Below are 23,997 nucleotides of genomic sequence, written 5' to 3' on the forward strand. Positions count from 1 at the left end.
GGGCCGGACACAGTTGTGTCACAGATGAAAGGTCACAAAAAATGTGGGCCGTCTCTTTTCTCAATACTGCTCATAGGGGCAAGGGTTGATTAATCAGTGGGTGCATGCAAAGCGAAGCATAGACAGGAAATTGGGTTATCAAGCATTTTCAGGTTCTTCCTCTAGGGTTTACTGTTTGTGGCAAAAACAGACCACATGCCACTTATGCACAGGGGCATGGCCTGCAGCCGATGGAGACTGACACGAGCTGAGGAGCTCCGGCCGCCGTCTCCCCGCAAACATGAATCCTGATCCCCTGCCACAACTGCAGGTGCTGAAAATAACCCCCCAGGACTCTGAAACAGGGCTGTTGTTATTGCCGAAGCCTTGAGGGCTGTGAGCGCCGTACCTGGAAGTAACTCAGCGATTCCTGTCCCAGGGCACCCGCGTTCAAGATGACGGCGGTGCGGTAAATGCTGTTGTTGCCCCAGTCCCTCGGCGATTGCGAGCACCAACCTTCAGCGGAGTCACCTTCGCTGGCTCTGGGCCACCTGCACACTACCCCGGAGGTGCGTGCAGCCCGTGGGGACCCCCATCTGCCCAGCCAGGGAGCGGTGCGGTGTGGAGACTGTCGCAAACTGCGGAGCACCGGCCGCCGTCTCCCTGCAAACATCAAACCTGAACCCTGCCACGACAGCGTGAGCTGGGAGTAGCGCCCCGGGACCCTAGAACCAGGCTACTGCTGCTGCTGAAGCCTTGGAAGGCTGTGATCGCCGTGTCTGGAGCTACTCGGCGATTCCTGTCCCCGGGCGCCTGCGCTCAAGATGGCGGCCACGTTGTGAGTGCTGTTGCTGCCCCTGTTCATTGGAGATTACGAGCACCTGCTTATGGCGTAATCACCCCCGCTGGGCCCGGACCCTCTGCACATTATCCTGGAGTTGAGGAGGACTGGAGTGTGGTATTCCATGCCCGTGACTTTTTTAGGGTTCTTAGAATCTGTAGTGTCATAGTAGAACGTGGGGCGGAGTGTTAGCGGTTGCTGTGAGGAGTGGATGTCTTTCTATGCTGTTCCCTGCTGTGGATGTCAAGCTGTTCTTATCTACGAATAAACCTTCCAGAAACCAGATTCTGTGTGGACCCAATTACTACATAAATATTGGCGACGAGGATGGGATGCATCTCTTCATCGAAGATTTCTGGTTTTGAGGCTTTTAAGAACAGCGTTCACTTTAACAATCGTTTTAAAAGAAGAGACTGAGCTGGACTTTGTACACATCGGAGCATGCGCTGACTGTGATTCGTCTGTTACAACTTTTCAGCGTTTTGGTAACGTTTAATTTACTTTTTTACTAATGACTTTAACATCGCTTTAGAGTTGCCGTTGGTGAGCGCGCTGCTTGAACTCACCCTGCGTTCTGTCCCCGCGCCTCCTGCCTCTATTTCTCCGTGTTCTCTTGAACGCGCCGACCACAGTGAGGCTCCGCTGGGAATTCTGGGACAACGCGAGCGCCTGAGTCATCGCGCGGCACTGTGGGAGTCACCTTTCAACCCTCATGACGCCGTGACGTCATTTACGAGCCTCCATCTTGTTTTTCTTTGGTTTTTTTTAATCTTTCACAATTTGAATCCTTTCAGCTTCGATTGCACTCCAGCACTACAGTTCTCTCAAAAATAAAAAGAGGTATTTATTTTCCTACGTTTTCAATCATTCTTGATACATTTTACAACAGCTTTCAGCTTTTCTATTCAAAATGTCAAACATAGCTGCTCCTCCTCATTTTCTACAATCTGCTGGGGAACCTAGCATTGAATGGGATTTATGGTTTCCTATGTTCATGGCGTATGTTGATGTCCTTGAAAAGGATGGATGTTCAGCCAAATGCAAACTAGCCCTTTTAAGACATTGTTTGGGCGGTGCTGGCATCAAAGAATTTGACAATCTTCCTCCCATTGAGGGAGCAGGAGACATAGATATTTTTGAGAAAGCTACCAGACAGATGAAAACTCGTTTTGGTAGGAAAATAAATACTGTTATGGAGAGGTTCAAGTTTTACTCAAGACGAATCCATTGAGGACTAGGTTTCTGCTTTACGTTCATTGGCTTGTTCTTGTGCTTTCGAAACCATTTCTTATGAACAAGTTCTCCGTGACCAGATCATGATGCGAACTAAAAGCAAAAAAATCGAAGAAAGACTTTGGCTAGGCACTGAATCCTCTCTGAGCGCAGTAATTAATATTGCCAAGGGAATTGAACAGTCCGAACTATTTGTATCAGAGATTCGTGGTTCTACATCTACTCCAAAGCCTCAGACAACTGAACCTGAAGTTTCTTTAGTTAAAAGCCAAATATCCTCTAATCCTAAAGGTGTTTACAAGAAAGACTACGATAAGAAATTTGTTGATAATAAGAATTTCTCTGATAACAAGATGTTTACTAAAAGAAATATTGCATGTTATAGATGTGGTAGTCCTAACCATCTGGGTAATTATAGAGGGTGTCCTGCTTGGGATAGAATTTGCGTAAAATGCAAAAGGAAAGGCCATTTTGGTAATGTGTGTCGTTCTCTCCAAAAAGTTAATTACATCTCTCAGGAAGAAGAAGAGGTTATCAACAGTTTTAACTGCATACTCTCTGTTGATGAGGATGAACATAAACAATTCCCTTCGTGGCCCATTTTAATTGACAACATTTCTATTGACTTAATGATAGATTCATGTTCATGGTATACTATTATTAGTCTGAAATTGTTCAATGACTTATGGAAAGACAGGGAATTGTTAAAATCCGACATTCAACCCGGAGGTTACACTTGGACAAAAATTAGCCTAGAGGGTTTCTTTTGGGCTACTATCCAAGTCAAAGATAGAGTCACCAAAGGGAAGGTATATGTAGCTACTAAGGGTGTGGCCATTCTGGGTTGGCCGCACCAACATGATTTAGGAATCAAACTTGATCCCAATTCCAATCCTCCTGTCTGTTTCACAGATTTGAGTGTACTTTCTGTGGGTGAAATTGATTCTAGTAACTTACCTGAGAATGCCACTTATGTAAACAACCTTAAGTTAAAATTTCCTGATGTGTTTACAGATACTCTTGGGAAATTTACGAATTTTAAACACAAAATAATCCTCAATGATAACGCTGTCTCTGTCAGACATAAAGTCAGGAACGTTCCTTTAGCCTATAGAAGCAAACTCAGAGAAATTTTGGATGATCTCATTTCGAAAAGAATTATTGAACCTATTGAATCTTCCCCGTGGGTTTCGCCCATTGTTTTATCACTTAAGAGCTCAGGAGATCTTCGCTTATGTGTTGATCTCCGCAGCTTGAATCAAGAAAGCTAGGTTGACAAACATCCTCTACCCAATATTCACGAATTGATTTCTTCTCTTTCTGGTGCCACTGTGTTTTCTACAATTGATTTGGCTAGCGCATACCACCAGGTGGAATTGCACGAAGTTTCTAAGAAATTGACTGCATTCGTTACCCCGGAAGGTATGTTTCAGTATTTGAGAATGCCTTTCGGGCTAGCAAGTGCTGCCTCCGTTTTCCAACGTCTAATGAAGGAGTTGTTAAAGAATTGTAAAGGAGCAATAGCATTTCAAGATGATATATTAATTTTTGGCAAGGATTCTCAAGAACATGATTGTAATCTGCATTCAGTTTTAAGTAGCGTGCAAGAGAAAGGTCTCACTTTAAAATTTTCAAAATGTAAATTTAGACAGTCCCATGTTGATATTTGGGCCATGAAATTTCTCGTGATGGCATCAAGCCCAAAATCAACCATGTTAAAAGTATTACCTCAGCTCCGGTTCCAACTTCCAAGGAGCAGTTATTGTCTTTCCTTGGTCTCACTGAGTTTTATGGCAAATTCGTACAGAATTATTCTACGATTGTTCATCCTTTACGTTCTTTACTCAAAAAACAAGTTAAATTTCTTTGGAGTAACGACCAACAAGTTTCTTTTGATACCCTCAAAAGTAAAATTGTGGAAGCCCCTTTTCTAAAACCTTTTTCTGTTGCCAAAGAGTGTATTGTATACGTGGATGCCAGTAATGTTGGCTTGGTGCCGTTCTGATGCAGAAAGATAAGTTCGGGGAGTATGTAGTTTCTTATGCTTCCAGGACTTTACGAGGAGCCGAGTTTAATTATTCTACCATAGAGAAGGAATTACTTTCTTGTACTTGGGCAGTCCAACATTTCCGCCAATTCCTTTGGGGCACAAAGTTTTCTTTGAGGACAGATCATAAACCTCTTGTTAGTATGTTGTCTGCAGGTGGGGGCAGGATTCTGACTGCTCGCTTAGCGAGACTTGCAGCCAAGTTGCAGGAGTATCGTTGTGAAGTTATTTACGTTCCTGGACGCATGAATGTTCATGCAGATTTTATGTCACTTTTTCCTGTTAGTGATAGTCCTGATCTTGTGCAGTCTGATGAATGTGATGTCGCTTTTACTTTGTCTGATGTTAACATTTTTGCGGGTGATGCTCATTCCAATTTAATTTCTGAAACCCTATGGACACAAGCTATGCAATTGGATGATGTGATGTTGAAAGTGAGAACCTTTTTGAGGGATGGTTGGCCTGAAGAGAGGAAACTAACTGGTGATTTGGCTTCTTTCTATAAAGTTAGAGATGAGTTAATGGAAGACTTTGGCATGGTTCTTAGATCTGATAAAATTGTTCCTCCCAGAAATATCAGAGAGTCTATTTGCAACATCGCTCATGAAGGACACATGGGGATGTCCACAACTAAAAGAAGGATAAGAGAATTTTACTGGTGGCCCAGTATGGATTCTATGATTGACAGGTGGATCAGGAATTGTACACCTTGTTCGTTAAGTGACAAAACTGTTAAACCTATTTCTTCTGGCGGCTTTACGCCCATTGAATTTGTTCAGAGTCCTTGGCGTAAGTTAGGTGTTGACATTATTGGACCTTTTAATTATCAATCCGGCAAAGACATGTTTGCTGTTGTTTTAGTCGACTACTTTTCTAAGTGGCCTGAATTGAAAATTGTAGAGAAAGTTAATTCTGAAGTCATTATTGAATTTTTGAATGAAGTTTTCTGCCGTGAGGGTTTGCCTAAAGAAATTATATCTGATAATGGTCCTCAGTTTGTTAGTGCTGCTTTTACATCTTTTCTTTCCAGCTGTGGAGTTACTCACAAGAGAGTTTCTAATTATTTTCCCCAGGCTAATGGTCAGGTTGAGCGTTTTAACAGGGTCATTAAGGAATCCTGTCAGTTAGCTTTACGTAGTGGTTTGAAATGGAGAGAAGCTTTGCAAGCTACTCTTTTTACTTATCGCATGTCCCCTAATTCTGTGACTGGTTTATCTCCTTTTGAGATATTGCGTTGTAGGAAACCTGGCTCAAAGCTCATGCCCTGGTGGTTGAAGACCAAGGAGAAAGATTACTTAGAATTGGATCTTAAAGGTGTTAGAGATCGTGTTTGCAATTACCAAGCTAATATTTTGGAAAATTTTCCCCAGAGAACTAGCTCTTCTAAGTTACGTGTGGGTGACCTTGTGCGAGTAAAATTTGGAGGTCTTGTTCGCAAAGGTATTTCTAGATGGTCTAGTCCCGTTGTGGTCACTGAGGTTTATAGTAAAGCTGTGAGAGTTGAGGGTGGGAAAATTTGGAATTTCCGACGTATTTCCTTGTGCAAATCTAATCTTCCTTCGTCCTCATTTCGACAACCCAATTTGGAGCTTTTTGAACACCCATGTGTTGTTAATAATGATTCTTGCTTTTCAGGTACTCATGAAGCTTTTGATCATCTTTCCCATCAAAACGAAGGTTCCTGTCATGATAATTCAACAAATGTTAGCACATTGCATAGCACTGTTCAGGAAAATGTTTCTAATGACAATCCTTCAACTTCTTCTATTCATGACAATGTTTCTCCTCGTATTTCTCCTGATTATTTTCAGTTTCCAAATGTCTCCCGTAGGAGTTCTCGTGTGAAGTTTTTTCCTCAGAAATTTAGAGATTTTGTTCGTTTTTAGTGTTGTTTTTTTTTGTTTTTGTTAAAGGGGGGAGGTGTGTGGTATTCCATGCCCGTGACTTTTTTAGGGTTCTTAGAATCTGTAGTGTCATAGTAGAACGTGGGGCGGAGTGTTAGCGGTTGCTGTGAGGAGTGGATGTCTTTCTATGCTGTTCCCTGCTGTGGATGTCAAGCTGTTCTGATCTACGAATAAACCTTCCAGAACATGGAGCGCCTAGAGCTAGGCGACCGGTCCGAGAGCGCTCCCCCAGGATGCGATCCAGAGGAGGGGACAAAATGGCAGAGGGGGGTGTGAAGGTCTCATAGAGAGGACTGTGCTGCACGACGGATACCTGTGAAGATCCCCATCTACCCAGCCGGAGAGCGGTGCGGTGTGGAGGCCTGAGAGAGGGATAGAACCTCCATGGGGCAACCGTGAGCCACCCCACATAGCAACATGGAATCAGTGACTCACTGCCGCCATCTACAGTGCTAGGACCGCTGCTGATTTGCTCCGGGAGACGAGGGACTTTATTGCGCCTGCATACAGCCGGCGCCGATGGAGGCGCCCTTGATTCCCCCACCCACCCGGGGGCGTGGGACAGCTGAGGGGTCTGCAGCAGATCAGTGTAGAGAGACTGGGAAGGTGGGGGAGCGCCTCCCTTCCCGGGGAATACCTATAGTAGAGACACCTTGAAGGGCGCTGCGACGCACTGTGACAGCGGGAAGTTCCTGGGCTGAGGTGTGTGCCCTCAGAGGTTCCTGTTGACTCGTCTGGAGGCGCTGGTCGGATGCTCCCGGCACGGTGCCTGGAGGAACATTTGGTGTGAGGAGACATACTTACCTGCATTGAGTAACTGCCTGTTAAGCCCTCCTCCTGTAGTGTCTAGTTGGATAGAGTAGAGAACCCCGCTGGTCCAGCTCAAAAGCAGGGGGGGGGGTAATGGCAGGGTTGTTGTGGTCCTGCTGGGCCTGACGCTCCTTTGACTGGCAACTGGGGGTCTCACCTGAGAGTAGACTGTGCGGTTGGGTCACCTACGCGCGGCAGAGGCGGTCAAGTATCCTCCGGGGGTGTTGTGGGCGGCCAGGGCTGGTGGCCCCCGGAAGACCCGTGCCCCCCAGCTAACGAAGAGCCCCGCGTCGCCGGACTACATGAGGTGCTGGGGCTCACATAATCTGGTCGCCATGGGAAAGCCGCGAGGCCGTCAGGGGGGCTCCCCCGGAGCCGGAGGATGGAGCGGCAGAACAGCATAAGCAAGACGCCGCTGACCCGCCTCCAGAGGGGCTGATGCAGTGGCAGGTGGACCAGATCCTCCGCGCTATCACGGACACGAAGCAGGCGCTATAACAGGACATTGCTCAGGTATCGTTGGGACAGGGTCTCCTGCGGGCAGATCATGGGAAGCTGGTCGACTGGGTGAAGCAAAATGAGGCTGCCTTGGAGGTCTTAGAACCGGCGCAGAAAGCACTTGATGTTCAGAGGGGGGGGGGGGGGGGGGGGGGGGGTCAGTTGCAGGATCCAAGTACTGGAAAGAAGGGCTGAAGATGCCAATGGGCGTAATAGAAGGAATAATGTAAGGGTAGTTGGCCTTCCGGAAGGAGTTGAAGGGGACAGCATGATAGATTACCTGGAGCAGTGGCTGCGTACGGAGGTTGCCTGACTCGATTCTATACCCTGGGGAGGGCGCATAGGGTACCTGCCCGTCCGTTGACACATGGGAGACCACCCAGGCCTGTGGTGGCTCGCCTGCTCCATTATAAAGACAGGGACCTACTGTTTCAGAAAGCACGCACTGCGGGTCCATACAGAGTGGACAATAATAAGGTGTCACTTTCCCGGACTACACTTTTGATGTACAACGCCATCGAGCCTCGTTTCTGGCGGTCAAGAAGGCCCTCCAAGACGAAGACATTCAGTACTCACTGATGTTCCCGGCGCGCTTGCGAGTGACGGTGGATGGCAAAACATTCTTCCATAATGACCCAGATGAAGCATGGAGCTGGTTGGAGACCTACCGGGCAGGGACGGATGGAACCGGAGGCGCTGGGGGGTAAATGACGGAGGCACAGCGCCGCACTAGGCACAACATAGGACGGCGCCCCGGTACTCAGAAACCTTCCGCGACACAGCGGAGAAAGAGAGGTCGGCAGCCCTGCAAGCCGTAACCGAAATCTCGCAGGCGAACGGCACAACACCACTGGGAGCGGCCAACTCGGAAAAGGAGTCGGCAGGGACGGATTCAGATGGAACGGATGCAGAGAGTGATACCATGCCGCATGTTACGCCAGGGACGGCGGACGAGATTGTGGATGCCTGACCTTATGCAATGTTTCCAGTAACTATTGTGTGGGGTCGATTGATCCTGGCACTGTGGGCTTGGGATGGGGGTGCTTAGGAGAGGTTTGGTGATTTGGAGGGCTTGGGCAAGAAATTGTTCGCACCGGGTGGTTGATGGTGGGATTTGGCGAGTGGATGTGGTGGAGAGGCAAACCAGGTCTTCTAGGCGTTAGAGCTCCCCCCCTAGTTCCACTCTTAGAGTGAATCCCTGGTAGCTTCCAGGGTAACTGTTAGTGGGCAGTTTGGATGGTTACTAGCTATTTAGAGCCTGTTCTGGGGTGAGAAGGGGGTTGATTATGGGTGTTGGTTGTTTTTTTTTGGGGTAGTTAGAGCCACCGGTGTGCCAATGCAGGAAATGCAATTGTGGAACAGATTTAGCCAGCGATATGGGGACATCACCTGAGTTCAAATGGATCACGTGGAATGTACGGGGGATGCATACGATGTTGAGATGCCACAGGGTTCATGCTTATCTGGTGCGTAGAGGGGTGCAGATAGCTTTTCTCCAAGAAACCCATGTGGACCGTGTTGAAGGCCAGGCATTGCAGCGTCACTGGAGGGGGCAGCTTTTTTATACAACGTATTCTGCTTTTGCTAGGGGTGCACTAGTCTGGGTGAGGGCGGGAGTTCCTTTCCAGCCGGCTCAGCAGATAGTGGATCCTGAAGGGTGGTTTGTGGCCGTTATGGGAGGTTGGATGGGAGGGACATGACAATGCAGTGTGCATGCCCCTAATGTGGACCAGAAGGCTTATTTCGCTCGGTTAACAGGGAAACTGGCGTCATTTCTGACTGGTACGGTGCTTTTGGGGGGTGATTTCAACTCAGTCACAGATACTGAGATAGATAGGTCACATTCACCGCTACCCCGGGCACCCATAGATAAGCTCTTAAAACTCCGGAGAGATTGGCAGGCTCATTGGGGGTTGACTGATACATGGCGAGCGCAGCATATGGGCGAGCAGGACTATTCTTATTATTCCGCCTTGCATGACTTGCACGTCCGGCTGGATGCGGTGTTGTGTTCTCCGGATGTCCATGCGCTGGTCCGCCATAGCGAGTACCTGGCGAAGACCCGCTGCTGTTGGCTTTAAGGTGGTCTCGGGGACGGCCTGCAATCCCTACTTGGCGATTACGCCCAGAGGCTTTGGAAGACCAGGAATTCCGTGCAGAGGTGCAGGAGGGCATAGGGCATTATTTCCTTGAGAATGAAGGGACGGCTTCGACGCTGGCCTTGGAGTGGGATGCCTTTAAGGTGGTGGTGCGGGGCCTGTGTATTGCTAAAACAGTAGGAGTGCGGAAGAGGTTTTTGACAGACAGAGAGGGAGGAACTGCGATTGCGTCGCGCAGAGAGCCCATCCGGAGGACCCGGGAGCACAGGCCGAAGTTTTGGCTGCGAGAGAGGGAGTGGCGGCACAAGTAGAGAGATTGCGCTGCTTCGACCACAAAGAGTACCTGGTGTGGGCACTTGCGGAGAGAGATAAGGTAGGTTCCCTCTTGACATGGTTGGCCAACCCGGCCCGAGGGGTACACCGGTCCTGGCTTTGACCACTCCGCGGGTGACCCGGAATATACCCAACGGGGGATTAATGAGATGTTCTTGGCTTTCTATACGGACCTCTATGAGAGTAAGCTGCAGGGTGCAGGTGAGGGATTGGATGAGTTACAGCTCCCACGCCTTGAGAGCGACCAGAGAGACGAGTGGGGGCAGGAGATTACAGTGGGGGAAATACGTAGTGCAATAAAACATATGGCACGTAGGAAAAACCCAGGAGCAGATAGCCTACCAATTGAGTTTTACTCCACTTATGTTGATATCCTGGCCCCCAAATTACTGGCGGTTTATCAAGAAGCCCGGGAGATAGGGAGATTACCCGGTTTCAGCAACGGGATAATGATAGCCTCGCGAGTAGAATCCGGTAAAGACCCTTTGTCTAGGTCGGCCTACCATCCGTTGTCTATGCTGACAGCTGACTATAAAAATACTGAGTAGGATTCTTGCGACCCAGCTTCTTCCTTATATGATGCAACTGGTCCATTCTGACCAAGCGGGCTTTATACCAAAGAGCAATACCGCGACTAATGTGCGACAGCTGCTGCGGATACTGGGAGAAGACCACAGTGAGACCCCTGCCACGGCGGTGCTTTCAGGTGATATTGAGAAGGCATTTGATAGCCTTGAGTGGCCATATTTGTACCGGATCTTACGCGAGTTCAGTCTTAGGGACGTCTTTGTGGATTTGGACGGAACTCCTTTATAGATCAGAGACGGATCAGGTGCGGACGGGTGTGACTATTTCATCTGCCTGCCGGGTGGGGCGGGGCACGCGACATGGATGCCCGCTCTCTCCGTTGCTATTTGCATTGGCCATTGAGCCACTGGCCTCTCATGCCCGGTTGGGGAGACATTATCCAGGCTTATATCTCCGCGGGGACATGCAGTTTATCTCTCTCTATGCGGATGATCTGTTGATCATTCTCGCCAACACGGATACGGCTTTGGAGGGAGCCTGACAATAGCTTTGTGTGTTTGGACAGTACTCTGGGCTGAAGGTAAACTGGGCAAAGACCTGCTTGTTTCCGGTGGCGCTGGCTGTGCTGAGTTTATCACACTCCAGTGGATTTGCTGAAGGGTAATTTGGGCCGGGTCATACGCGGACTTAGGGGTGGTTTTGGAGAACGTTGCCACTATCGGTAGTGGGTCGGGTGGCACTCCTGTAGATGGTGGCGCTCCTGCGTTTATTGTATTATTTTCAGACGTTGCCGATCTGGGTGCCAGGCTCCGTCTTCTGGCAGCTCCACTCTATGGCTGTGGGATTTATCTGGGGGTCGGGCAGACGGCGGGTTGCTATGTCCACAATGATACGTCCAAGAGCTGACAGGGGTATGGCAGTGCCAGATTTTGAATGGTACTATCTAGCAGCGCAGTTGCAGTGGCTCACCCAGGCTGTGGCTCTGGAGTTCCGGGACCCAGATGGCCCTGAAGGGCGATGGATCTCGCAATATATTTTATTCTTTATAGTGGTCCGGCAGAAGATGCGTCTTGAACAGTTCACTGCTGAGGAGAGGACGCTGCGGTTGTGCTGGAATCAGAGCCAGCGTCGGGACGGATTCAGTCGCACATATGCTCCAGAGATACCGCTGGGTATGTATACAGCCTTACCGTATGGCGGGGATTGGGCGACACTAGCTAACTGGGAAGATCTGGGAATACAAGTGCTGGGAGACATCTGTGAAATTGAAACTCTTATCGTTTCAGGCCCTTCAACATAAATACAATCTTCCACAAGGGGATGTGCTGCATTCAGCGCTTATTTTGGCTATGCAGCGTTATAGGGGGATGGGTCTGTCGGAACCACGTACCTCCATGGTGTGCCAGTATGTGGTGATGGCGGCGGGTACTGTTAAGGCCATTAAGTGCCTTTACAGGCGCATGTTAACGGAGGCCCAGGAACCACTGCGCACATTGCAAGGGAAGTGGGAACGGGACCTTGGTAGGGAAATCCCGGAAAACACATGGGTCCAGCTGATTAGAAGAGCCTGGAAGTGTACGAGGAATGCTAGATTTTAATTGGTACAGTTCAATATCCGGCACAGGGCGTATTTGACACCGGCCAAGCTTAATCAATATTTCAATGCGGCAGCTGCTCAGTGCCCGAGATGTAGCTTGGAGGGAGCCGACTTTCAGCACATGATGTGGGGGTGTACGAGTTTAGGAACGTACTGGAAGGAGGTGCTGGAACTACTGTGTCATATAACTGACCGGACAATAGAACCAGACATGGGCTTTTGTTTATTGCACTGGTTCCAGCATACAGCCAAAACGAAAGTGACAAGTAAATGTATAGACCTGGGCCTTGTATTTACCAATGCACTGTGACTTCCCTCTTGGCTACCAGCGAGGTGGCCGGGGGTGGGAAGATGGCGGCGGAATTGCTCAAATGAGCGCAGAGTGAAGGTACACTTAGGCTGCAGCAGGCCCTGTGAACTAATAATGACAAGGCACTGTAGGCGGCGATGATGTGGGAGGCCTTATTTACGATATTGAAGGCCCCAGAATCAGAATCGGGGGAGGGTTTGGACTTGGAGGATGTGCGAGATCCAACTGGTGCCTTGGCACGGGGGAAAGGAACAGAGATATGATCAATGGACTTAATGGTGATCTCTGAGTAGATATGTTATGACCTGTACTGTATCACTGTTGATCACATTCACTATTGCATTGGATTCGGATGTACTTTAATTGTTGATAGGCCATGCTATTGAGGCGCAACGGTGGCGGAGGGAGGGGTATGGGAGGGGGTACAGCGCGAAGCGGTTGAGGATATTTTATATTGTCAGTTATCCAATTGAAGTTGCATCGCTGCACACTGGAGTTAATTGTTTGAAAATCAATTCAAAAATATATATATTTTTTAAAATGCCACTTATGCATGCGTTTTGTGCAAGAGCATGACCTCATGTGTGTTGACAAGTTATCATAGGTAAAAGTTAAGGAAATTCATTTCTGGGTGGTTGTGCAGAACCTGAAAAATAGCTGTTGATTGTGTGGGGTAGGCAAGGTGGTGATGTGTACAAGCAGCACAACTCTGTTTTAAGGCTACAGGAGGAAGGCCTGGGTAAGAAGTTGCTGGCTCTCTGCACATAAATGCTACAAAAAATTAGGACCATCAGCAATCATTTGTAATTCGACAAGCCAAAACATCTTGGCTTTTCCCTTAACCAAGATTCCATCCAGTATTGCCAAGACTACAAAACCTGAGTGGTTTGTATATGCTTCATACAATGCTATCCTCTCACTTCCCTGCTTTATGTCACATGTGTAAAAGAAGCTTACACATTGCTGCATCATGTTTGGAGAATATTCTCTGGGCGTGACACCCGACACCAATACTCAACACTAACAGATGCCATCACTACCAACACCCTCCTCTTCTCATCCATGCATCTCAGAATCAGAGCTACTATCCCCTGGTCTCTAAAGCATTTTGGAATTTTAAAAAGAAGTAGGAAAACACTACAGAGAGGATACAATACAATGCTATGAAAGTAAAGGAAGCATTTAGAAAGAATTGAGTATTAAAGGCAATGAGAAACACTGTGAAGGAGTGGCCCGATGGGTAGTTCGTTTTTGAAGAGAAGGACTTTTGGTTTGTAAAAGAATAACTGAATATTAGTAAGATAAATCTAAGGAGGTGTTGTAAAGTGGTTCCTCTGGGATGGATAAGACTGCACGTTTGACTCTTGGGAAAGAGTATCATTAAGGCTAGAGTATAGCAGGCAGAATGCACAACCAACTCGATGAAAAAGGTGGTTCAGAGTTCTGTGTCGCTCTAGGATGAAGTTAGGATTAGACATATTTTGCTAGTGAGTGTACTACTGAAGAAAATGGAGTACCATTTAAGTTGGATTGAAATGAAAGGAGTTTTGACCAATATGGCAGTAGGACAATGGCTTTATATTTAAAACATGCAAAAGGGTTGGTTGCAAAAACAACACGATCTCTTTTGTGACAATCTGTAGGGAGGGGGGAGGTTAGTGTGGACATAAATATTATAATGAAGAAGGCTTTCAAGAACAAATCGATGTACAAGTGTTGACAAGGCAAGAGAAGTAGTTTGTTGGAAGCAGGTCGAATTGTCAACATTCTTCAGCGCCACAGATATAGCTTCAGTGGAAAAGAATGCAGTGATCACGTTGAACGGAGAGGCAATTAATCACTAAGTATGTTATGACTGAATAAGAAGAGTCAGGTTAAGTGTGTAACTGAAAGAAGGATAACTCCAGCTACCTGTGATGACTATGCAAATGTTGAATACAAAGTTTTTTGGAACATTGTAGCTGGCGGTGGTTGAAGAATTTCATACACTTATTATTTTTCTTCTGTGTTATAGTTCTTTTTAGTGGCACTGTAATGCTTACTGTTCTACAGTTTTATTGTCAGAGTGGGCTAGCAAGTTTTTCTTATATATTTAGTAGGACTTGTGCACGGCACGCCCTCTTCAGTATTGTGAACTGGCAGCCTAAAAGTTGGAACCCGACGCTGCCTGGTTCAGGCTGCTTTGATGGTGTTCCATGAAGGTAAACAAACCTAAATTGCCTACTACAATCTTCTTTTGAAAAAGAACACTAATCAGATACGAGCGGGAATAAAAGTTACAGTGCTAAATAAATGCACTGGATGAGTATATAGACTGCTTTGTCAACATAGTTAAGTTGAGATTTCAAGATTAATTTATAAAGCTGACCAAAAACATGCTTTTGGCTTTATCTTGGGGAGAAGTCTGGATTCTTATCACTACACCAATGGATGGTAACGAGGTTGCTAAATATCTGTTTCACCACAAAACCACATGTTTCCGTAAAATAACAAGCATTTACAATGCAACGGTCTCGCCTTTGCAAAAGTTAGAGCTATTGGCATTTGTAAATGACAAAATGTTTACTTATGAGTTTGTTTTGAAAACAGATAAATAAATGGCATTGTCATTTACAATGCCAATAGCTTAATCTCTCGCAAATGCCACACACAAGCACAGAGAGCCCCCCACACACACAGAGCCCCCCACACACACACAGAGAGCCCCCCACACACACACACACAGAGCCCCCCCCCACACACACAGCTCCCCCCACGCAGAGCCCCCACACACACAGCCCCCACACACACACAGCCCCCCCCCACACACACACAGATCCCCCCCCCACACACACACACACAGAGCCACACACACAGAGCCACACACACAGAGCCACACACACAGAGCCACACACACAGCCAGCGCCACACACACAGCCAGCGCCACACACACAGCCACAGAGCCACACACACAGCCACACACACAGCCACAGAGCCACACACACAGCCACAGAGCCACACACACAGCCACAGAGCCACACACACAGCCACAGAGCCACACACAGCCACAGAGCCACACACAGCCACAGAGCCACACACAGCCACAGAGCCACACACACATACACACACAGAGCCACACACAGAGCCACACACACACACAGAGCCACACACACACACACACACAGCCACACACACACAGAGCCACACACACACACAGAGCCACACACACACAGAGCCACACACACACAGAGCCAGCCACACACAGAGCCACACACACACACACAGACGCACACACACACAGACGCACACACAGAGCTACACACACACAGAGCCACACACACACAGAGCCACACACACACAGAGCCACAGACACACACACAGACACACACACAGAGACATACACACACAGAGCCGCACACACAGAGCCACACACACACAAAGCCCCACACACACAAAGCCCCACACACACAAAGCCCCACACACACAGAGCCCCACACACACAGAGCCACACACAGAGACATACACACACAGAGCCACACACACACAGAGCCCCACACACACAGAGCCCCACACACACAGAGCCCCACACACACAGAGCCCCACACACACAGAGCCCCACACACACAGAGCCCCACACACACAGAGCCCCACACACACAGAGCCCCACACACACAGAGCCCCACACACACAGAGCCCCACACACACAGAGCCCCACACACACAGAGCCCCACACACACAGAGCCCCACACACACAGAGCCCCACACACACAGAGCCCCACACATACAGAGCCCCACACACACAGAGCCCCACACACACAGAGCCCCACACACACAGAGCCCCACACACACAGAGCCCCACACACACAGAGCCCCACACACACACAGAGAGCCCCACACACACAGAGAGCCCCACACACACAGAGAGCCCCACACACACAGAGCCACACACACACAGAGCCACACACACAGAGAGCCACACACACACAGAGCCACACACACAGAGAGCCACACACACACAGAGCCACACACACAGAGAGCCACACACAGAGAGCCACACACACAGAGAGCCACACACACAGAGAGCCACACACACAGAGAGCCACACACACAGAGCCACACCCACACACAGAGCCACACACACACACACACACACAGAGCCACACCTACACACAGAGAGCCACACACACAGAGCCACACACACAGAGCCACACACACAGAGCCCCACACACAGAGCCCCACACACAGAGCCCCACACACAGAGCCCCACACACACACACAGAGCCCCACACACACACAGAGCCCCCCACACACAGAGAACCACACACACACACAGAGCCCCACACACACACAGAGCCCCACACACACAGAGCCCCACACACACACGCAGAGCCCCCCACACACACGCAGAGCCCCACACACACACGCAGAGCCCCACACACACACACACAGAGCCACACACACACACACAGAGCCCCACACACACACAGAGCCCCACACACACACAAAGCCCCACACACACACACAGAGCCCCCCACACACAGAGCCCCCCACACACAGAGCCCCGCACACACAGAGCCCCGCACACACAGAGCCCCGCACACACAGACAGAGCCCCGCACACACAGACAGAGCCCCGCACACACAGACAGAGCCCCGCACACACAGACAGAGCCCCGCACACACAGACAGAGCCCCGCACACACAGACAGAGCCCCGCACACACAGACAGAGCCCCGCACACACAGACAGAGCCCCGCACACACAGACAGAGCCCCGCACACACAGACAGAGCCCCGCACACACAGAGCCCCCCACACACAGAGCCCCCCCACACACACAGAGCCCCCCCACACACACAGAGCCCCCCCACACACACAGAGCCCCCCCACACACACAGAGCCCCCCCCACACACAGAGTCCCCCCAACACACAGAGTCCCCCCAACACACACAGAGCCCCCCCACACACACACAGAGCCCCCCCCCCCCACACACACACAGAGCCCCCCCACACACACAGAGCCCCCCACGCACACACACAGAGCCCCCCACACACACACACAGAGCCCCCCACACACACACACAGAGCCCCCCCCACACACACAGAGCCCCCCACACACACACACAGAGCCCCCCACACACACACACAGAGCCCCCCCACACACACAGAGCCCCCCCACACACACAGAGCCCCCCCACACACACAGAGCCCCCCCACACACACAGAGCCCCCCACACACACAGAGCCCCCCACACACACAGATCCCCCCCACACACACACAGAGACACACAGAGACACACACACACAGAGCCCCCCCACACACACACAGAGCCCCCCCCACACACACACACAGAGCCCCCCCCACACACACACACAGAGCCCCCCGACACACACACACAGAGCCCCTCCGACACACACACACACACACACACACACACACAGAACCCCCCCCCAACCCCCCCACACACACACAGAGCCCCTGCAGAGAAGGGGAGAACCAAAGGCCCCGTGACTGCTGTGGAGAAGACGGGGCACGGGAGCGAGAAAGCTCCGAGGCCAAGGAGGGCACGGGCCCTGTAACTGTCCCCAGGGTCTGGGAGATCCCCGTCTGCCTTGCCCACACCGTTCGGTGGAGTGGGGGCAATTCGGTTGCAGAGGGGGCTGACGCCTACCCTGGCTGGAATGGAGCATCAGCTCACCGACCCCAGCGGAGCCATGACGGCCTCCCGGGAAGTCGGTCGGATGGCGAGGGGCCCCACTAGAGGCCGGTGAGAGGCTTCGATGTTATGAGCCGCGATCTTGCAGGGCCGCACTGAGGGGGGGCCGCCATGAAGCGCGGCAGACTTCAGGCTCCCTGGGGAAGGTTCATTTAAGGGGAGGGTTTTCAACACCACAGAATCAACCCAGCTCGTATCTTCCGTTGCCCCCTGACCCGCCAGGAGACTGTTCTCCATGCATTTCCGAGTGCGGAGCTTCCTTAGATGGCGCATTTGAAGTGCCTGTGATCCGCAGAACCATTGGCGCCTCGTGGGCCTTGTTCCACTCTTACCATTCCTTCGCCCGTTGCCTCTCGTCCATCCCCCAGGCAGCGATTAGAGACCCGCGCTGGCCTTGAGCTCCTCACCATGCACGTGGCTGCTCGTAATGAAGCGGCCACGCGCTCTGCTGTGGCAAACCATTTGTCACTGCGCGAACCAACCACAGAAGACAAATAGGTGTCCGCAGAGCCCCGCCCATCGTCATGTAGGGACCAATCACAGCCAATAGGCTGTTCTCCAACGCTTCTAATCAAAAGAGCTCCAAACCGGGGGAGGGGTTTAAACGACACTGGGCACGGAAGTAAGGTGCAAGGAGCGAGCCAAAAACACAGAAGAAGGACTGCTCGACTCCTGCAGTGACACGGGGAGTAAATGTGGCAACATCTCTGGTAATTCTGGATCACCGAGCATTAAACAGAGACCTAAAAAAGTTAATAAAAAACTCCAAAGAATAGCTCCAAGTTAGTAATTCGCCTTCTTAAATTACTTCACGATCCCCTTATTAAATCAACAAACAATGTGTTAGCAGTGGCAAAGGAGCGTGATTGTTTCCAAGTTCTATGACAAATTTAAACACAGCATTCCAAGACAATGTAAAATTGTGACTATATTGACAAAAAGGGCAATACGTTTTTCAAAGGCTGCAAAGTCAGAAATGTTTCTATTTTCCCTGAACTGTTTTAATCAGAAATGTGTCAGGATAGGTCAATTCTCTTTTCAGTAGGACTGTGTTTGAAAGTACACGTCGGGCATCAATTAGAAAAGCAACCTTGCACAATGGGTAGTTTCAGCCAATGAGTGACCTGCAAAGTCGACCACAGAAAAATGCCATTCATTCAAATCTCAGCTGTTTTCCAAGCCTGACCCCAAATCAGGAGCCCATAGAAGAAAAGTGAAAATAGATTCCCCATAAACAATCCTTACATACAAAATCACCCATAGTGCCCACAGTTACCAAAGTGTGTTCTGTGACCTGCCTACTCACCCGGGAACTAGAGTTGTCCATCGGACAATCGTATTTGACGAGCCAATTGTCATTGCCTCTATCTGCAGAAGGAATACATTTAACAAAATGTCAGAAGATATTTTGCATGACTGATGCAGGCAATTGACAAACTACGCACATAACAAAAACATGGTACAGGACAATTTAAAATACAAAATTTGGGCTGGATCTTAAGTGTGGCTGGAAGAAATTTCATCTGGCACCAAAATTGATTTCTTAGATCAAGCACATTCATTGGCAGTAAGAAATCTACCTGTGCAGCAGAGGGTGCCCTGACAAAGTGCCTGTATCTGCTAGGGGAGAAACCACTTTGGAGGGAGGTAGGGTGCAGCCTTCAATAAAATATCCACCAGCATCTGTGCCTGACAGTGCATATCTTGGCATATGTGAGCAATGGAAATGTACCAGAGGAAGCAGGGGTACTTTTCAAGTGCAACTTATTTATTATCCTTAATATATCTGAAGTAGTGTATTTCCAAGAATATTAGGCTCATTATACGTGTCTTTATGTGAAAGTCCTCCACCTTTTCAATGTCTCATTTGCATCTTAGTGTAGCTAGAGTCTCAGACGAAGAGATGTCTATCATCTATGGAGCAGCAAACAGAGTGGTTATGCTACTGGAGATGCAGAGGTGTACTCCCTGTTCTTTGACAGATATACAGCTCCTGCTCACTTTTAAATCAGCCCCTTCTAATTAACAGAAACCATGGAGATGGCAACCTGTTACAATGCCGCAAAGAGGAAATAGCAGAAGAATCTGGACTTGCTACCCTTTAACTGGAAGTCATACTTTCAGAGAGTAACTACAGGATAAAGTGGTCCTTTAATTTCCAGTGAATCATACAGCATCCCCTTCACTAAATGGCCAGACTACAGCAGGTGATGAGCCACTCAGAGCTATACATTCAAGCCCTGGGCTCAAATTAAAAACCAATACACCTTAATTTCTGACTTTCAGACAATTAACATACAGAAATGTATACATCAGATTAGCAGGGTTACCGGTATTCCTTATGATGTAGTCTAGAACCACCAGTCTTTCAAACTGCAATTGCAACTGACGATTTGTATTTTCTGGAAGAGGTTCAGCCTCAAACCTCCGCAGCCAGTAATCAGCATCTTTGAAGCCCTCGACAAACAGCTGGAAAGAGCCAACCTGTGATTGGAGAGGAAATGGCCCATTAAAAACAAACAAAACTGAACACCATGTGAAAAGGCAAAAAATAAAAGCAGTACATTTACATGCCCAGCATCCTTTGCAGAGAAACGAGAGTCAATAATTCACTATCAAATATGAGAGGTAGTTATGAGATATAAAGTCAGAAACCAGAAATAATACTTCACGTGCTTTGTACAAACCATGTTTTCTTTTAGATTGCCATCTAAAGATTTAGATTTGACAGGCTAATAGTAATGTAATTTTGCATGCAGACAAAGCCTCCTTTAAGATAAGCCTTTATAAGGATGTTAATTACAGCAGTTCACACTTTAATGCTTGCAATAGATAAAACCTGCATGAAAACATGGTTTAACAATGAAGCACTGAATCAACTAGAATGAATGAAAAGAGCAGCTTATCAATCCAAGGAATTCGCACCATACCTTGGGCGGCAGGCCTATTCGGTGGAACCTTTGTCCAACCTTTGGCACTTTCTCCAGAGCAAGTTTTTTCCCTCTGGATTTCACACGATCAATGGCACTATAATTAAAGGTCTCACTGGCAAGGTACACAACCTGAAAGGACAAAAAAATGCACTTTACAATTCAATCCCTTCATAATTCCAAGTCAGGAACAAAAGACAAACGACCCTGCATAGGATATTCACACACTCATTATACTCATTCTGGTACTTTCAGAAGATTAAGATCATTTCAGCTCACAGAATGGTTACATACTAGTTGATGGCTAAGTAGAAAAGGTATCATAGGTCTCCTGCTCTGCCAACTAAGAAACAAATTCCATCCTACAAACATAACAATTGTGGTGCAAAGATTCTGGATGGAATTTTTAAACAGTTTACTGGCCACCCTGCACCCGTAGCACAAATATTGAGACAACCAAATCAAATACAAACTGGAGGACTCGCCAGGCACATTATGCCTCAGCTCAAGCTGATCAATGGCTGACACGGCCGTGTTGGTGGTGCCAAAATATCTTTACTATCTAGAACCTCTGGATTCGAAAAGTAGTCCCAACCCAGTTTGGGAGTTCCAGGTACCACCAACCCAAAAGCCACCTTGCCTTGCTTGTCACCAATTGGAACATGTTGTAAGGTGAAAGTTTTATGTGGTGTGGCACAGATGCCTTACCATGTAATACTAGCACAATACACAAAGATGGACCTCGGGTACTCTCTCAGTACACCTGCGCTCAGTCCTGGTAGAGTGGCAAAGAGTAGACTGGCTACTTAGAAGAACATGTGTTAAACATTTCACATTACCAAGATGGACGAGAAGTAATTGACACAACTCAAGAGAAATCCAAAACCAATTTATAAAAATAGCTCTGAATTTCATATATTTTTAGACACCAAAATGAAATTAATACAATATTAAAGAATTAAATAAATCAGTACTTTGCAAAGTGAAAACATTAACGTTGGGGTCAATGGGAAAAACACATTTATGCAATCAGTTACTTATGAGAGTGACTTCAACAGAACCCACTTGGAGTTGCGGTCCTGTGAGTCCCTGGACCACTTCATAACAGCTAGCACAATTTTACCTGGCTCAGTGGAGCGGGGTGAAGTGGTGCACTTTAGTTGTCAATCCGACTCGCGATATTGAAATGGTTACCCAAGTAAAAAGGTGATTGTGGGATGAATTGAGCAAAATCCTTTGGAACTTAAGCAAGAAGCTGGCCCTAGACCAGGAGGCTCCAAACAGATCCAATCTGCCTGGCTCGGGGGACTAGGGTGCAGAGGTGCTCTTGGCTATACGTGGTGCTGAACAGGATCCACGGCCAGAGGAGCTGGCAGGCTTGCCAAGAGAGGGTGAAAACAAATGCAAGATCTTTACGATGGAGCCACCTGGGTGGTTGGTCGAATCTCTTCTCTTGAAGCATCAAGTAAAGCAGGTTGTAGTCAAACCACCAACAATCCTTGTTAACTGCAAGAACTCCAGTTGAGGAAATCTTTGTCCTGAGTACCAGAGGAACGTTGTAGAAAGCTGAGCAGCATCAATGAGGGTCAGGATTACAGTTTCCAGAAGCCACCTACCCAAGGTCTTTCAGCAGCCATGCCATATGGCTAAAGGAACAGAACTTCAAGGTCGTGGACGTAGCGGTATGTGCCTGCCGATTGCAGGTGACGAGTTCCTCTAGCCCAAGGGAGTTTTAGTGAAATTTAGAATTTGAAGAGGGGTTACCTTCCTTTTGGAACTGGCCGCTTGCCTTTGTCGTGTCGAAATCCAGTAGGTGGAAGGTGGATGCCACAAGAGCAGAACTTAGCGCCTCTCTTGGTGGAGTCCTGCCTGGTCGTGGAAACTGATGGTGTCTTGCTATCACGTCGAATCTAAGGTTCTGATGTCTGGGGTGCCCCTTAAATCCTGAATTTAGGGGGAGTTAGTGGGTGTGAGGACTAGTAGTCAATGGGCATCTAGCCCTGTAGCAAGTCCGCCGTTATAGTAATGACATCCTGTGGGTGTATGTCACTAAAACTAGCCAGAACCTGATTTCTAGCCTAAAATCAAGATGGCCACAACCATCCTTGACCGTACACCTCAGCTGCAACACCCTAGAGGTGTGGTCAGCCTTGTGGAGGTGGACGCCTCCTGCATAGCTAATTTCCCACCTTCCTGCAAAAAACAGTGCCTGTGGCAGGGGTAGGCTTTGTCCTCCAGTGGGGGACAAATTCATTTTTTCGTCGCACCGGGCTAGTCACTAGCCATCCTGTGTGGGAAGGGGTGTCACCTGCTGTTCACACAGGTATTGTTCTCGGCCTCTGGGAGCGGCACACACTCCAGAGCATGAGGTCAGACTTCTACCTTGGCTGCAAACCTTCGCAAAACCCACCAAGGCACAAGAACACCGAGTTAACTTGGTTGACATAGTCTAAAGTACCACCTGTAGGAAGCTGGCTCTGTATATACTATACTAAAGTGATGTATAGTATGCACAGTTGATCCCCAAAGGTAGGCAGAGGCTAAAGTAGATGATACCTTTTTCTCTATGTGTGGTAATATGGGCTAGCTGTAAGGCTTTATCAGAGAGAAGTGTTAAGTATTTATTGCACAAACTCAGGCAAGAAATGATAGCACACACTCAAAGACTGAACTCAGACCAATTTGTTTTTATAAAAATATTATTTTGTTATATTTTATTTTCTAGAACCAAGCCGGTCCTGGTACAGGTAAGTCATTTGTTTGCAAAACAGTCAAAATTACTTTTCAGTTACCTTGTAGATGTCTGTGTACGTTACTTCTTGGATTACTTTTTAAGTTACTTTTGCTAACCAGTGTGATATGCCGGGATAAAACCGTGTTATCGGTTTATCTGTAAGTACCTAGGTTTTGGAGTTGGTATTCTGGGGATAGAATCAGGGTTCCCCCAGGGTTGAGGATGTACGCTCAAAGCACCCTCAGCTGCACTAGGGCATCAGGGTGCAATGTGCTGAGGCCCAATGTTATCCAATGGGGGCTGGGGACCTCTGGTTGGTGGCTGCTCACAAGCAGGCCACAAGGTTGTGGGAGCAAAGCTCATGGACTTAGGCTCAGGGCAAAGGGGGATCCTATTTAGCACACAAGGTGCACCCACAGCAGGCGCAGGGGCGGCCGGGTGCAGGGTGCTGTTTTGGC

The 23,997-nt window shown here is 48.5% G+C and overlaps 1 protein-coding gene across 1 annotated transcript in view; it reads right to left on the minus strand.

Moving 5' to 3' along the window:
* The window catches only part of PI4K2A (phosphatidylinositol 4-kinase type 2 alpha), a 243,754-nt gene that overhangs the window by 74,601 nt on the left and 145,156 nt on the right, over positions 1-23,997 (minus strand). The window contains exons 3-5 of the mRNA XM_078643573.1: positions 20,806-20,937; positions 20,206-20,359; positions 19,182-19,243 (exon numbers count right to left, since the gene is read on the minus strand). Coding sequence (XP_078499699.1) covers positions 19,182-19,243; positions 20,206-20,359; positions 20,806-20,937 — 348 coding nt within the window. The remainder of the gene's footprint in view (positions 1-19,181; positions 19,244-20,205; positions 20,360-20,805; positions 20,938-23,997) is intronic.

The sequence above is a fragment of the Lissotriton helveticus genome, chromosome 5_1, assembly GCF_964261635.1.
Source record: "Lissotriton helveticus chromosome 5_1, aLisHel1.1, whole genome shotgun sequence".
NCBI lineage: Eukaryota > Metazoa > Chordata > Amphibia > Caudata > Salamandridae > Lissotriton > Lissotriton helveticus.